This window comes from Sciurus vulgaris (assembly GCF_902686455.1).
Source record: "Sciurus vulgaris genome assembly, chromosome: 15".
Taxonomy (NCBI): Eukaryota; Metazoa; Chordata; class Mammalia; order Rodentia; family Sciuridae; genus Sciurus; species Sciurus vulgaris.
In genome coordinates, this window is record NC_136476.1 from 80,934,010 (window position 1) to 80,950,789 (window position 16,780).

At 36.3% G+C, this 16,780-nt stretch overlaps 1 protein-coding gene across 4 annotated transcripts in view; it reads right to left on the reverse strand.

Moving 5' to 3' along the window:
* SCAI (suppressor of cancer cell invasion) overlaps positions 1-16,780 on the reverse strand; it is a 154,346-nt gene that overhangs the window by 21,447 nt on the left and 116,119 nt on the right. For all 4 annotated transcript variants that reach the window (XR_013759711.1, XM_079113790.1, XM_079113791.1 and 1 more), the window contains 7 exons: positions 16,339-16,437; positions 16,039-16,191; positions 8,422-8,523; positions 8,112-8,213; positions 7,128-7,206; positions 4,581-4,680; positions 1,653-1,734 (listed from right to left, as the gene is read on the reverse strand). Coding sequence is in view for 3 of the 4 variants with exons in the window: in XM_079113790.1 (XP_078969916.1) it covers positions 1,653-1,734; positions 4,581-4,680; positions 7,128-7,206; positions 8,112-8,213; positions 8,422-8,523; positions 16,039-16,191; positions 16,339-16,437 (717 nt within the window). In the remaining variant the exon portion in view is untranslated. The remainder of the gene's footprint in view (positions 1-1,652; positions 1,735-4,580; positions 4,681-7,127; positions 7,207-8,111; positions 8,214-8,421; positions 8,524-16,038; positions 16,192-16,338; positions 16,438-16,780) is intronic.

Sequence of the window (16,780 nt, forward strand, 5' to 3'; positions counted from 1 at the left end):
CTATTTCCTACCACTCCAACACTTGACACGATTTCTGCTGGAGTAGAGGATTCAACACTTGACATGGTTATGTTGAAAGGAAAGATCATCCTCCCTCTTGGGGGCCATAGGCGAGGCATGTCTCCATATGCAGTTTTTAATACTAATAATCAATATATCCTTAGATTCAGATTACAGAGAATACTGGGGAGATTTCATGGTGTTGGGACACAAAAATAAAATACAATAAAGTTTAATATTAATACTTAGATGAAATCATAAATAAGCAATTATGATTTGCTCAAATTTGTAAGGAGCCTGTGATTTCTTTTAGTATACAAATTCTCTAAAAGTTATATATAAGAATGTATTCCTCTGAGTTTTGATGTCGTGTTTGGTCTTCATTGCTTTCTTAGTGTTTATGATTAAGTTTAAGGATTTTTTTCCACTTGATAAATAAATAGGTCAATCATAAGTACAATTTGTATTCTTCCTATATCTAGTTAGAGTTTTAGTCTGTCACTGAGTACATGAAATAGAATAAATATTAACTATAAGCTGACTCCTCTATTCTCTGTTAGTAATAACAAAAACATTCCACCTAACAGTAACTAACATTAGCGGTCTTGGAAGGGGTAACTTCTATAACAACTTCATGACGTGTTCTTTTCTGGGAAATTAACACTAAACGGAGCCTGGTGCCCTCTACCTTGCTGGGAGCTGTTTTTCTTTTTAAGCTCTCATACAGTAAAAACATGTTTCTTGAATAAGATCATTAATTATACTCTTGAAGAGTTTTTACTTAACATTTCCTTGTATTAACCATAAAATGATGTAATCAATACCAAGAAAAAAACATACAAAAGACTCTGTGAACAATAAAGATTCAGACTCAGCCTCAGAACACTTGGTGTCTCTGTGTGCTGTTTCTCCACTGCGTGGACGCCTCCCATCCACCTCGGACCCCCAACTGCTGCTAGGGCTAGACCCTAGCAACAAAGGACTCTAAAAAAATGTGTTTTCATTTCCCTATAAATTATCAAGGTCTGCATTCTTACATCCAACTTTAAAGTTTTTCTTTGCTGGCATTCTTTTTATAATCGTGGAAAAGCATCATTTCAATAGCAAAGTATTTTTTAAAAAAGAATATTTAAGTTATATCCCTGTCATTTACTTCGGTATTCAGGGTCATCATTCTTTAAACTGATTGCCAAAACTTTTTAAAAAATTAAAGGTATGTAAACAACATGTTAATGTTCAAAGACTATCACTGCATAACAAGAAGTGTCAAACTACAGTGACTCGATGTGTAGAAAGGGAAAATGTTTGAAAATTAGAAAATAAAATTCACCCATACATCTCTACCTCTGTAAAGAAAATTATTCTGGGTTATATAACAAAAATAAACCTCCCACCAGAGATCTTGGAAATCTTGATTATTTTTTTCCTGCAGGAGGATTTATTATTTTCCACTGAGTGTCCATTCATGCATTTTCTTCTTATTTCTATTCATAGCACCAGATCCTGACTAGCATGCACAACCTCAAAAGAAAAGAAACACTAAATACAAACTGTGTAAAATTAAGTAAAATAAAGCAAAACAAAAGGAAGGTGGTAGGAGTGGGTGCTCTTGGGCTGGTGCATAAGGTCCAACGTGCTCCCAGGGAACTCACCTTGTAGGCAACGCTGTTGGAGGAGTCCACGATGATAAACAGGGGCTTCCTCGTGAAAGGGTAGAGATCTCCAGGATGGAGGCTGGGGAAACGACAACAACAGTGAGAGGTTGTGCACTCAGGCCAGCCAAGTCTCAGAAATCAGCTACAGTTTGGTTGGCTCAAGCCTCCTTTACATGAGATCACTGAGAGAAAAAAGGAAGGTGGATCAAGCAAAGGACAAAAAAAAATCTCTGTATTTCCAGGACAGGCAAGTTGGCTTTATTTGGAGGGGAAAAGTTCAGAAACAATTATTGAGAACATCTAAGTTAAGAAGAAGTCTATATGCTTAAAAATGACTAAACACACAGCATGAAAACCTCAAAACTCAACATATGGGTACTTGCCTCATAGATATCAATACTCCCTCTAAGAACATATTTTGAAAACAAGACAGTAACACAATCAGAGTTGCATTTTAATGAGTCTTCAAAATATGTATCTAGTGTTTTCTGTCTGTTTGTGAATAAGTCGGGGCAGGGGTTATGGCGATGGATCCAGGGCCTCACACATGCAAGGCTCAATCACTGAGCCACGTCACCAGCCCTTTTTATTTTATTTCACTTTGAGCCAGGGTTCCCCAGTCCCCAGACCAAGGAAACCACCTTTCTACTCTCTGTTTCTGAGTTTGACTTTAAAAAATTACAAAGAAGTGAAATCATACAGTATTTATCTTTCTGTGTTTGGCTTATTTCACTTTATGTCCTCCAGGTTCACAGGTGTTGTCACAAATGGCAGGATTTCCTTCTTTTTCATAGCTGAAAAATATTCCTCTGTGTGTGTGTACATGCGTGTCAGCCACATTAGACACTTAGGTTGTTCCATATCTTGGAGACTGCAATAATGGATATTGTTACTAATGTTGCAATGAGTTGAGAGGGCAATTTCTTTGACACATTTCACTGAGGAGATATAATTTTATTTCCTTGGATCATGATAGTTCTATTTTTATTATTTTTTTGCAGTACTAGAAATTGAGCCCAGGGGTGCTCTAACACTGAGCAACATCCCCAGCCTGGATTTCTTTCCTTTTCCTTCTTTCCCTTCCCCCTCCCCTCCCCTCCCCTCCCCCTCCCCTCCTTCCTTCCTTCCTTCTTTCCTCCCTCCCTCCCTTCATCCTTCCTTCCCTCCCTCCCTCCCTCCCTCCATATTATTTATTTATTTATTTTTGGTACCAGGGATTGAACTCAGGGGCACTGGACCACTGAGCCACATCCAAGCCCTATTTTGTATTTTTATTTAGAGATGGGGTCTCACTGAGTTGCTTAGCTGCTCAATTTTGCTGGGGCTGGTTTTGAACCCACGATGCTCCTGCCTCAGTCTCCTGAGTTGCTGGGATTATAGGCGTGTATCACTGCGGCCCAGCCCTTTTTATTTTTATTATTTATTTATTTATTTTTTAAATTTTTTTTTTTTTTTTTTTTTTTTTTTTTTTAGTTGTAGATGGACACAATACCTTTATTTTATTTATTTTTATGTGGTGCTCAGGATCGAACCCAGTGCCTCACACATGCCAGGCAAACACTCTACCACTGAGCCACAACCCCAGCCCCAGCCCTTTTTATATTAAGACAGGTCCTCCTGAAGTTGACCAGGCTGGCCTCAAACTTATGGTTCTCCTGCTTCAACCTTCTGAGTAAATGAAATACAAACACTCCCCATTTTACCCAGCTTTTTAAATTTTTTTTGAGAAATCTCCACATTATTTTCCATAATAGCTATACCAACTTACATTTTCACCAACAGTCTACAAAAGCTCCCTCTTCTCCACACCATCACTAATACTTACCTCTTTTCTTTTTGGTAATAGCCATCCTTCCAGGTAGTAAGTGATACATTCTTATAGGTTTTAATTTGCATTCCCTGATGATTATTGCTGTTGAGAACATTTTCATTTATCTGTTAACTTTACCTAATATGAATAATTCAAAACTAAGGTCAACAACAGTATCAATATGTGGCTGGGGGGAACTTTAATCTGAAACATCACTGCCTGATGCTCCCTTCCCTATTCTTCAATATGAACAGTTGACATTTTTATATTCAGGTGTTACTAGGAATGGAATTTCAGACATGTCATTTTTTAATAATGATTGTTCTCTCTTAGCAATCATTTGATTTTAGAGAAATTCTAGAACTAATAATGGCCCAAGCAGTCAAGGTATTGTGCTTAGAAAAAGAGTCAACTTGGGGCTGGCGTTGTGGCTCAGTGGCAGAGCACTTGCCTAGCAGGTGTGAGGGACCAGGTTCAATCCTCAGCACCATGTAAAAATAAATAAATAAGTAAATGAAATTATTAAAAAAAAAATGTTGAGCTGGGATTGTGGCTCAGTGGTAGAGCACTTGCCTGGCACATGTGAGGCCCTGGGTTCGATCCTCAACACCACATAAAAATATAATAAAGGTATTGTATCCATCTACAACTAAGAAAATAAATATATATCTAAAGAAAATGTTCATATTGGGCTGGAGGAATAGCTCAGTAGCAGTGCTTGCCCAACATGCAGTCGTCCCTGGACTCAATACCTCACACCGAAAAACAAAAAGGTTCATATTAATGTTAACAGGAATTAGGATCTGACATATTATTTAACTGATGTACATATTTACTGATTCCTACAACTGCAATTCAGTTTTGTTCACTGTTATACTAGCAATGCTTTAATAGTGCCTGTCATAGAGTAGATACTCAATAAAATATTTGTTTAATTAACATCAGCCCCAAATTCCAATTTCCTAGGATAGAGACTGAAACATTGCTGGAATCCATATAAGTATTAGTAGTAGTAGTATAAGGGAATCTTTCCAGTACTAGAAAAAAGTGTCCATTTCACTTTAATATTTTTAAAGAGAGAGCCATAATTATAAGGAGATTACCAGAATACATACCAATGCATTTCCTTATGGGACTGATTTCGTTTGTGGATAGCATCTCCATTTATAATATCCCGGTTACTATTAGTAAGTACACCTCCAAAATCATAAGGACCTATAAAAACAAAGGGAAGAATCCTAGACTTCAACTGGAGGGTGACACTGATCTGATGTTCAGATGCAAAAGTACTACATAAACCTCTCAGTGATACAACTGGACAATAATTACAAAGTGTTTCAATTATTTTTGACAATTTAATCCAATATTTAAATGATCTCAACACATTGCTTATTTTGACGTTTTAAGAAATCATCTAGGGCTGGGGTTGTGGCTCAGTCGTAGAGCGCTTGCCTAGCACATGTGAGGCACTGGGTTCCATCCCTAGCACCACATAAAAAACTAAATAAACATCATCTAATTATTATTTCTTCATACAAAACATAATGAGAAACAAAACAAGAATATACTACATCCTACTAATTTAGGTAGTAAAAGGCATGAAGACCTGGGATGCTGAAATGACTTTTACATTTCAAGCAAAATCTAGCCAGGCATGGTGGCACATGCCTGTAATCCCATATTCTTGGAAGACTGAGACAGAAGGATTATAAGCTGAGCCCAGCCTGAGCAAATTCTGAGACCCTGTCTCAAATTAAAAATAAAAGGCCAGGGAATGTATCTCTGTGGTAGAGCAACCTGGGTTAAATTCCAAGCACCACACACACACATACACACACACAAAAGAAGGAAAGGAGGAAGAGAAGGAGGGGGAGGGGGAGGGGGAGGAGGAGTTGGGGGGGGAGGAGGAGGAAGGAAGGAAGGAAATTCAAGCAAAATTTAAACCTCTGGTTTCAAAAAATTATTTTAAAAAAGAAAAGTTGTAGATTGATTTTTTTTTTTTTTTTTGTACTGGAAATTGAACTCAGGGACACTTACCAGTTACATTCTCAGTCTTTTTTACTTTTTATTTTGAGAAAGGGTCTCATTAAATTGCTAAGGCTGATCTCAAACTTGGAATCCTCCTGCCTCAGCCTGAGTCAATGCAGTTACAGGTGTGTGCCACCATGCCTGACTATAGACTAAAATCTTAAAATCTCTTAAGATAAATGTAATTTTAAATGAGTTAATTGTAACATTTAGAGAAAAATTTTAATGGAATTGAGAATCTGATAAAAACTTCCTTTTTAAGAAATGTATTGCCATATTTCAGTGGATGAAAAATCTGTTATCACTATTATATCAATCACTTCAGTTCTATTTTTCCCACTGGTCATATGAATTAGCTAATTCTTGTCTAATGGAACAACAATTATGGGATGCATGGATAATTTCTCTCAAATAAACATTCTATGATTATCTACTGTGCTTTGAAAAAGTAAAATAAGAAATCCATACATCAAGTAGGAACCCAGAAAACATGATTTAACAGTACAAGATATAAGACATGAAAAGTTACTTATAAGTAAAATTACTAACTTTATTGTACAAAAGAACTAAAGTAGTTAAAAATTTTGCATCACTGCCAAACTTAAGTTTTGTATTTTATGGTTTTAAAACATCATATCAATGAAAAGATTATAGAGATTCGTTCTGCTTTGTTTTCCTTTTAACATTTTAAGAGAATCTGTAGGTCATGCAAGGAAGATGGCAGGGACATGCACTTTATAAAGGAATGCAAATTTCAACAAACAGATGAGGAGGAAAATGTTAAGAAATTGTTTTTCCCCAAAGATTTAATTGACTTCTTTTACATCCAAGCTAATCATCTATTCTGACCAATTTCTGGATCATATACAGTTTTTAGTCTTTGTTCTGAAACAGCATCCCAATATTCCACAGACTAAATCCATAAAAACAAAATAAAGGACTGAAAACGAAAGCATAACAAGGACTTGAACTTTCACAGTTACAAAAGTACACTGATTTCTACAAAGACTGTTAGCCATAATGTAGCCACTGACAGACCCTGTAATGTACTAAAGGCTCAGGAAAAAACAAATCACTCACATTTAAGTCAGTGATTAGGCTTGATTATTCCATCACCCTTTTCCACTTTATTTTGATTTATTTTTTGGTGTTGGGGATTGAACCCAGATTGCTTAACCACTGAGTCACATTCCCAGCCCTTTTTATTTTGAGAAAGGGTCTCACTAAGTCACTTAGGACCTCACTAAATTGCTGAGGCTGGCCTTAAACTTGTGATCCTCCTGCCTCAAGCCTCCTAAATTGCTGGGATTACAGGCGTGTGCCACCCATTGCACAGCTACCCCTTTCTACTTTAAAACATCACAATCTACAATGCTTTTGGGCAAATTTGATAGTGAAGCATGCATTTAAATTAATTTTCTGATGATTTATGGAATTCAAGGTAAAATAATATTTCAGTAAATAACACAGACTAGGGTATCTGCAAGATTGCCAACTAAACAAATAGAACCATTTTCAAATCTGGAAGCCTCTTTAGAAAGTGTGAGATGGTCTGTGGGCTGTGGGCCATTGTCTTGTAGAAAAGAAAGAGAATTCAAGCCCTGCTCACAACAGGGAGCATTCCTTTATTGTACCTTCACTATCAGAACGACCTGTGGGGAAAACGCCAGTGGCTGACAGGTAAATCAGAAGCACACTATTGGCAGGCAGCTCCTGAAATTAAAGAAAATCACATATACAAAACAACAAACATGGAAAAGCAACACAGTTTTATTGGGCATTTTATGTTGTGGGGAAAAACAAAAATGTACGTTAACATACTGTCTTTTCCAAGGGAAAAGTCACTTGCTGGTTCTGACTTAGAACTACCTACAAGGCAAAGGTTTGTTATCAATCTATAATGTATAACTCTCGCCAAAAGCTGTGAAGACATTCTCTGCTTCAGAACCTTCACCACTTAGACAATGTTCTCGGAAAACCTGAAGTACAGAAGTAAAGATCTTTTTCTGATACTTGGGATGGAACCCAGGGGTGCTCTACCACTGAGCTACATACCCAGTCCTTTTTATGTAGTAATTTGAGACACAGTCTTGCTAAGTTGCTGAGGCTGGCCTCCAACTTGTGATCCTCCTATCTTAGCCTCCCAAGTCTCCAGGATTACAGGTGTGAACTGCACCTGGGCTGGAGAAGTAAAGATCTTCATCATAGGTCTATACCTCTCCACAGCTTTCTCTAGATAAACCTAGAAGCACACTACCATATTTTTTCAGATGATTAAAATGTTTCACAGAGTTGCCTGAATATATGACATGCTATGCAACCTACTCTTGGTTTTCAGTTCTGCACTAACTGCTAAGCCTAAAGTAGTTTAGCAATAAAACCTGAAGGCTGGAGAATGACAACTACTCAATGTTCTCATTAACTCATGGTCAGAAACATTCACAAGTCATAAGCAATTTTCATTCCAAAAATAGCTATGTTTAGGACTATTATTCTAAAGTTTTTCATTTTCACATCTTACCTAAACTCCTGACTCAAATATTCAGATAAGAGTGACTCTCAGATTCCCCTTAGGGCACACTTCCCCCACACAGGAAAAAGTATTATATTAAATATACCTTAAAAGATGCTGCTAAGAATGTGTACAGCTGGCTGAAGGTCGGTTTGTAGAGCAGATACTTGTGGGGATTTTCTCGTCTGGTAGGCTTGTCAGCTGATTCCTGTATTTACACACAAAAAACAATACACACAAAAGCATATTTGACAGATGAATGATCAACGCCTACATTCCTTCTCCTCCCTATCAAACATCCTCTTATTTATGCTTAGTACAGTGATTCTCCCTGTCTTTTCAAGAGAGAGCTCTGCATTCACATTCATGCATTGGAAGGTAACCAGGGAAGAACAGGGAGGCAGCAAGAGCGTCACCTGCATTCCTGGCTTATTCATCTGGGAAGCTAAGTTCATGGGCTCTCTCTCCAAGGCTTGTAACATCCGAAACATGTCGACCGTTAGCTCACTGAACTTAACCTGCAAGTAAAACAGACCCAGGCATTAATGTAGCATGCAGCCCTTGTGGCTTTTTGCTTTTTTGTTTTGTTTTGTTTTCCTTTTTCAATATAGGGGATGACCCAGGACTTACTTGGCAATGCACTACTGCTGAGGTATGCCCAACCTCAGCCCCTGTGGTCTTTAATTACGTTATTACTCTTGACTTTCATGTGCACTTAATGGCATTGAGTATTTGGGAATTTTCAAAAGACAGGAAGTATGCAGTGACACCCACGTGCTTATCTTCCAGATTCTCTCATTTGTGGTTGCTGTTGTTGGCTCATCTCTGCATCCCTCGGCTGAGCCATTCATTTCCTTAGAGTTTTTTGTTTTGGCCTCCCCCCCCCTCCCCTGCCCCTGCAGTAGGGCATCACACCCACGGTCTCACACATGATCACAGTACTGCACCACAAGCTACAGCCCCTCCTTAGGTTTTGTTTGATACTGGGATTCCAACCCAGGGGCACTCTACCACTGAACTACCTGATCAGCCCTTTTATTTATTTATTTATTTTTAATTTTTGGGGGTGCCGGGGATTAAACTCAGGGGCACCTGGCCACTGAGCCACCACCCCATTCTATTTTGTATTTATTTAGAGACAGGGTCTCACTGAATTGCTTAGCGCCTCACTTTTGCTGAGGCTGGCCTCCAACCTGGGATCCTCCGTCTCCAGAGCCTCTGGGATTACAATCGTACGCCACTGTGCCAGCCTCAAGTATTTTTAAAAATAACAAAAAAGTAGTTACAGAACTATACTCGGTCCTACAAAACATGCTGATTCTTAGCTAGGCTGAGATATACGTGGACTCACATTTAACAATATCTTCAGTATATTCTGGCACTATACAATACTTAAAACTGCATCCCTTTCCATTTTCAATAACACTTATATACAACTTCAGGTAGGCACATGTACCCATTTCTATGGAATCAAAGGAGAATTTTTTTAGTTAAGTCAAGAATCCATTTATGAAAAATATTCACTAGAGTTTCAAACATTTAGCTCATTTAACATATCTATCCATACACATATCTATATCTACCTTTTTTTCCCTCTCAGTGCTCGGTATGGAACCCAGGGCCTTGTGCATACTAAACAATGCTCCACCACTGAGTCACAGACCTCAGGCCCTCAATGAACATACGTTTAATCAGACTAAACAAAATTTTTAATTCTTCTCAAACCTATATAGAATAAAGTCACATAGATGAGCATTTCTGATCATGCTTAATATATCTACTTGAGTTTTCTGAAATGTGATGAAACTGCCCTAAAGAGCCACATATTCACCACCTATTATCTCTGCACAAGAGATGAAACAAGACCATTCCGATCAGGGCTTAGAGATTAAAAACTCTTGTCACCTGTTCTTTTTCTTTGTCTAAAAGGAGGCACAGGAGTAAGAGCACTTGCTCCAGAGTATGACTAACACTATCATCATGTGACAGTACTAGCCATGCACAAGAGAATTACGGATCCCCACATTAACCTGGCAACCGCTACCCTTCTTGAAACATTATTTTCCTGCCAAATGAACACATTGCACTTCATAGTTCAAGCCTCTTGGTCCTTGTCTGAGATGTCATGCTAGGACTCACTTGAATTGCTCTATTTCCTGTTCCTCAAAGCTAGGAAAACTTCCTGCAGTTCTGTAGCTCCTCACTAGCTAGACCTTTAATTCTCCTCTACATCTACCTATCTACCCGCACACCAAGCCAGAACCCCAAATCATCTTCAACATCTATTCTTTCTTTCCTTCTGTATCCAACAGTCTTAGGACTGTGGAGTGAACCCAGGGGTACTTTACCACTAAGCCCCATTCTGAGCCCCCTTTTACATTTTGAGATAGGGTCCTACAAAGTTTCTGAAGCTGGCCTTAAACTTGAGATCCTCCTGCCTCAGTCTCTGAGTCGCTGGGATTATGGGTCTGTGTCACAACACTCAGCTCTACATATTTCTTGAAACCATTCTCCATGATCACCATCCCTTTAGTAGAGGATAGTATTATCATGTGCCAAGATCACTGCACAGGAGTCGATCAAAAATCAGCAAGCAAGCAAAGACTCAAGACAATAAAATGGGATTAAGAAAGAAAAACAGGCAGTAGAACAGAATCATAGGTGATCTAGACAATGCAGTTAACAGAAAAACCTTTAAAGTGACTGATACAAAGGAAGGGTAGACAGACACAGTGGCACACGCCTGTAATCTCAATTTGAGGGGCTGAAACAGGAACTACAGCCAGACCTGTCTCAAAAAAAAAAAAAAAATCCCAAAACCAAAAAGAAAACAACAACAACAAAATGGGAGGTGGGTGGTCTGGGGATGTGCTTAGTGGCAGAGTGCCCCTGGGTTCAGTCCCCATAACCACACCCCCAAAAATTAGACACAGTAGCACACAAATAAGAGAGTTCCATTAGAAAATTAATATCTATACAGATAGAATGAAATGGAAAGCTATGGAACCAAGAAAGACCACATATGAAATTTGAAACTCAGTAAAAGGCTTAATAGATCAGACGCATAAGAAAACTAGTGAAGTAGAAAAGAAAAAAAGTGAAGTTAAAATAATTAGAAAAGCAAAATTACAGAAAATATAGAAAAGAATGTAATAGCCATAGGTGTCACTGTGAAAGTGTCTACAGACATGCAACTGGAGTCCTAAAAGTAGAGGAGAAAAAGAATGGAAAGAGAAATGGTATTTGGAGACAAAAAAAAAAAAAATCTATCTTAAAATAGATGAAAGATATCAACCTATAGACGCTAGAAACTGTAAACATCAAGCTGGTAAAAAAAACAACAAAAAAACCAAACAAACGAAAACAAAACTGCATTTGCCACAGTTAAAACTTCAAGAACCAAAGATAGTGAGAAAATCTTTAAAGAACATACAGGAAAGAAATATTTCCTTAAAATATGTGATGAATAATAAATCTAACAGATAATTTCTCAACAGAAATAAGAAGAAAATGGAATTAGATCTAGAAAATGCCAATGGAATCAAGATCAAGTTATAGAGCTAACAAATTACAGGGCAATAAAGATATTTTGGGAAAAATAAAAACTGAGAAAATTCATTCAAAGTACATGTAAAAACATATTTTGAAGAAAAAAATCAATCCCCAATGCAAACATGAAATTCAAGAAGGAATTAAAAACAAGAGAAAGAAGTCAAATGAGAACAAATACAAATAAATATCAAGTGTACAAAACAATATGAATAATTTCTTATATAATATGAAATATAGAGAATTAAAATGTTAAAATTAATGCAAATAGATCAATCAGGCTTCACCTAGTCAAGTTTTTTTTTTGACGTACACAATGTTTTATTTACTACCTCAACTTTTATCAAAAGTTATTAAACACTGCCAAGAAGTAGGAAACTGACCAGGGAGAAGAGGATACCAGGGATTGAACTCAGGAGCACTCAACCACTGAGTCACATCTCCAGCTCTATTTTGTATTTTATTTAGAGACTGGGTCTCACTGAGTTGCTTAGAGCCTCACTATTGCTGAGGCTGGGTTTGAACTCATGATCCTCCTGCCTCAGCCTCCCTAGTTGCTGGGATTGCAGGCATGTGCCACTACGCCTGGCAAAACAGGTGTTTTAACTAAGCAGTTATTTAAAGCAAATATACATAATGAGACACAAACAGTAAAAATAAAAAAATTAAAAAATGGAACCTCTAGATATGAAAACAAAATATCTGAAGTAAACATGCTTTTGAATGAAAACATAATATCTGAAATAAACATGTTTTTGGATGGGATTAACAACACACTGAATACTGAAAAAAGAAAATATCAGTGAACTAAGTTAAAAGCAATAGAATCATTCCAAAAGAAGGACAGGAAAAACGCTTTAGGACTATAGATATCACTTAGTAGTATTTACCCAGAATGTGTGCAAGGCCCTGGGTATGAGCCCCAGCACCACAGAAAATAAATGAAAATTAAATTAAATTTAAAAGCTTCATTGACTTAAGGAATAACATCAAAATCTAACAGTTTGAGCCACAGTCTCAAAAACAGAAAAGTGAGGCAGGGACAGAAAGAGTATTTGAGAAAATAGTACCTGAAAAAATTTCAAGTTTGAGGAAAATTATAAACTCATATATCTAAGATAATAAACAAATCCAAAAGGGATAAACACACACACACACGCACACACACACAATTAAAATCATAATCACACTGCTGAAAACAGTGATAATGCAGCCAAATGAAAAATAACACAGTAAAGGAGATTTTTTCAGAGTGCTGATCATAAATTATGCAAGTAAAAGATAATCAGGGGGCTGGGGTTGTGGTTCATGGTAGAGCACTTGCCTAGCATGTGTCAGGCACTGGGTTCAATTTTTAAAAAAATGAATAAAAAAAAAGGTATTGTGCCCATCCATAACTAAAAAATTTTAAAATACAATGAAACGAAATCTTTAAACTGTTGAAAAGAAAAAAATGGCCCAGAATCTTGTATACAGTGAAAAACACTTTCACAAATAAAAATGAAGTAAATGGGAAAAAACTTTAATGCAAAACAAAAACGAAACAAAGCCAAGTGATTTCATTACTAGAATACCTGCATTACAAGAAATATTAAAGGAACCTTTGCAGAAGGAAGTAGTAACACATGGCAACTCAATTCTACACTAAAAAATGTAGGATGGATATCACAAATAAGTTGGTAAATCTTAAACAGATTTCAATGTCATTTGTAAATTTTTTTTTTTGAGATAGTCTTGTGATGTTGCCCCAGACTGGTCTCAAACTCACAATACTCCTCCCTCAGCCTCCATACTGGCTGTGACTATAGACATGTACCACCAAGCCTGGCTCATATGTAAATTCTATTTTTTCTACTCATTTTCTTATTTTCAAAAGATAATTTGGGTTGGGTACAGTGGCACATGACTGTGATCCCAGCTACTCAGGAGTCTGAGGCAAGAGGATTACACATCTGTTAAGGCCAACATGGGCAACATAGCAAAACTCTGTCTGAATAAAATCAAAGAGTTAGAGAAGTAGCTCAGTGGTAGAGCACCGAGGCCCCGAGTTCAACCCCCAGTAATGAAAAAAGTAAATAAATTATTTTAGCTATTAAAAACTGGGATATATTGAGGTTCATAACATGAGTTTGAAGGTATGTCAACAAGAGCAAAAAGGATGGCTTGTGCAGTGTACTGTTGTAAGTCATGAAAGTCACAGGAAATTTAGGGAACATTTTGAACTGAAAGAAAACAAAAAATACAAATTATCAAAATCTGTGGAATGTAGTTCAAGTAATGTTTAAAGGGAATTTTATGCCTTTCTATTTTTATACTAGAGGAAAAAAAGTTTTAAGATCTACTGTCCCAAGATCTATCTATTAGAAGAAAAAGAAAAAAACAAATGAAACTCAAAGTTGGAGGAAGGGAACAATACAGACAAGAGCAGAAATCAACAAAAGAGAAAACCAAGAATAGAGAAACATCGATATTTCACTGACCACAGATATCAAGGCCCAATAGGATGCTACAATAGTGAAGTTGGGCATGGTGGCATACTCCTGGAATCCCAGCATTTCAGGAGGTCGAGGATAAAGATTGCAAGTTCAAGGCCAGTCTCTGCAACTCAGGGAGGCCCTAAGCAACCTAGTAAGACCTTGACTCAAAATAAAAAATAAGAAGAGCTGGGGAACAGGGGCATAGCTCAGTGGTAATGTCCCTGGGTACGATTCCCAGTACCAAAAAAAAAAAAAAAAGAATGCTGATAATTGATAATTAGTCAATAATTAGGTCGATGTGAAATTAACATAGAAGACAGACCAAAAGAACAGAATCAGATTCAAACATATTTGACACAGATTTATCATAAAAGTGACACTACAGTGTGGTTGGGAAAAGATGGTCTATTTAGAAAATGGTCTTAAAGTCTATTGAGATCAACATGGAAATTTTGAACGGTACTTTACACCAAAATAAAAACAAATTCCAGAGTGACCACAGATCTAAATGTAAAAGGTAAAGTAATAAAGTATTTTTTGTTTTGTTTTGTCTTTTGTATCACGAATTGAACCCAGGGGCACTTCCACTGAGCTACATTCCCAATCCTTATTTTTTATTTTTAGACAGGGTCTTGCTAAGTTGCTGAGGCTGGTCTTGAACTTGTGATCTTCCTGCCTCAGACTCCAAGTGTCTAGGATTACAAGAACATGCCACTGAGCCCAGCTCATTAGGTTTTAATTTACATTTCCTTGATTAGTAAAATTTCTTTTGATTAAATTTTCTTTGAATAAAAAATGTGAGGAAAATACTGATCCTTTAGATAATATAACTAAACCAACTACATGTTTCAAAATCTGCACATAATTTCAAAAATGTTTTAATTTAGAAATTGGAAAAATAATAGCTATAAAAATAAAAAATGGAAGAGTACTTACTAGAAAAATATAATAAGAAAAATGATAGGCACTAGGGTAGTTTCTAAAATTAAAATGAGTTAATAACATATGGAAAAATCCATGGGCCGGGGTTGTGGCTCAGTGGTAGAGCACTTGCCTCGCATGTATGAGGCAATGAGTTTGATTCTCAGCACCACATAAAAATAAAATAAAGTATTGTGGTGACCTACAACTAAAAAATATTTAATAAAAGGAAAAATTCATGACGTTTTCAACACCTGACAGTTTTTAGTAAATTACATTTCTAGTACATTAAATCCTCATCATGCTATTGTTTTATCATGAAAAAAAAAAACCAAAACTCACTTTTCATAAATGCACTCAAAAACAACTCCTCTCTCACTTTTGCCTGATTGTGAATAAAGTATATATAACTCTTAGCTTAGAAAGTTGCAAAGAACAAAATAAAAGATACTCATAATTCTGATATTGAGAGGTAGACCTTTTAGATATTGGCAAATTTCTTGCTATTCCTTTTCCTGTGTATATATGCATATAGATTTTCTAACACATGAAATAATTTTATTTACATACTTCCATAGAAAATTTTTACTTAACATAAATATCTTCCTATGTTACTAAAAATTCATTCTAAACCATTGAATTTCAGTAATATGTACACAACATTAGTCCTTTTTGTTTGTATTTCAAGACAAGGTCCTGCTAATAAGTTTCCTCCAACTTGCCGGTGCATGCTAGGCAAACACTCTACCAACTGTTGGTATCGCTAGCCTTCCTCCAACTGATCCTCCTGCCTCAGCCTCCCAAGTCGCCACACATGCACAATGAATAATTTAAATAATCATTTTCTCACTGATAGATATTAGAATATTTACAAGGAAAGAATTCTGTGATGATAAACTATTTTTTAAAAATTTTTTTAGTTGTCAATGGATCTTTATTTTACTTATTTATATGCAGTGCTGAGAATTATGCTAGGCAAGTGCTCCACCACAAAGTTACAACCCCAGCCCATTAAAAAAAAAAAAACAAAAAAAACCCACTATTTTTAAAGTGAATTTTAAGCATAATTCCTTCACAATTCTTTACCTGATTATTACAATTACCAATAATGAGTGCATCAGCCAGAGACAACTGTCCCACAATCATGCCCTGCTCCAGCAATGGGGCTCCTGTTTCAGCAAGGCGATTGGATGTGATAACAATGGTATTATCATCATTTAACACCATTACAGGGTCCGCCTAAAGAAAAAGTAAGAAGCTAATGGTGAGACAAAAATCACTATATTAATTTACTCCTTTTTCTTGACATACATACACAACAAAAACATACACCACATGGACATTTCCTCATCCATAATTAATATAACCTTTCTTTCAATCACTGACCTCAATGAAAGCTGCTACTTCTTGAAGCACCAAGTTCCATTCCACTTGATCTTCAGTATTAAACCGGTGAGTATAATCCTCAATTTCATCTGACAATTCCTGATTTTAAATACCATGGAGAAGAGGTTACTTTAATAAAACAAACATAAAAATACATATCTATATTATAACATTCTTGAAAGAAAATGATATAGTTAAGGGACATGGTTATTTTTAATACACAGTTCTAATAATAACTGAAAACAAAAACAGCATGGTTTTGCTTAAAAACTCAAAATGATACACAGAATGATACTTATCAAATAAGATCTTTATAGAGACCCAATGCCTAACTTAGCACTACATCAACAAAATTTTTTAATAGGAAAGTCTGAAAGGAAAAAATGAAAAAATTTTAATGTTGAAAAATACTCTCTGATATTATTTGGCTTTATATCATACT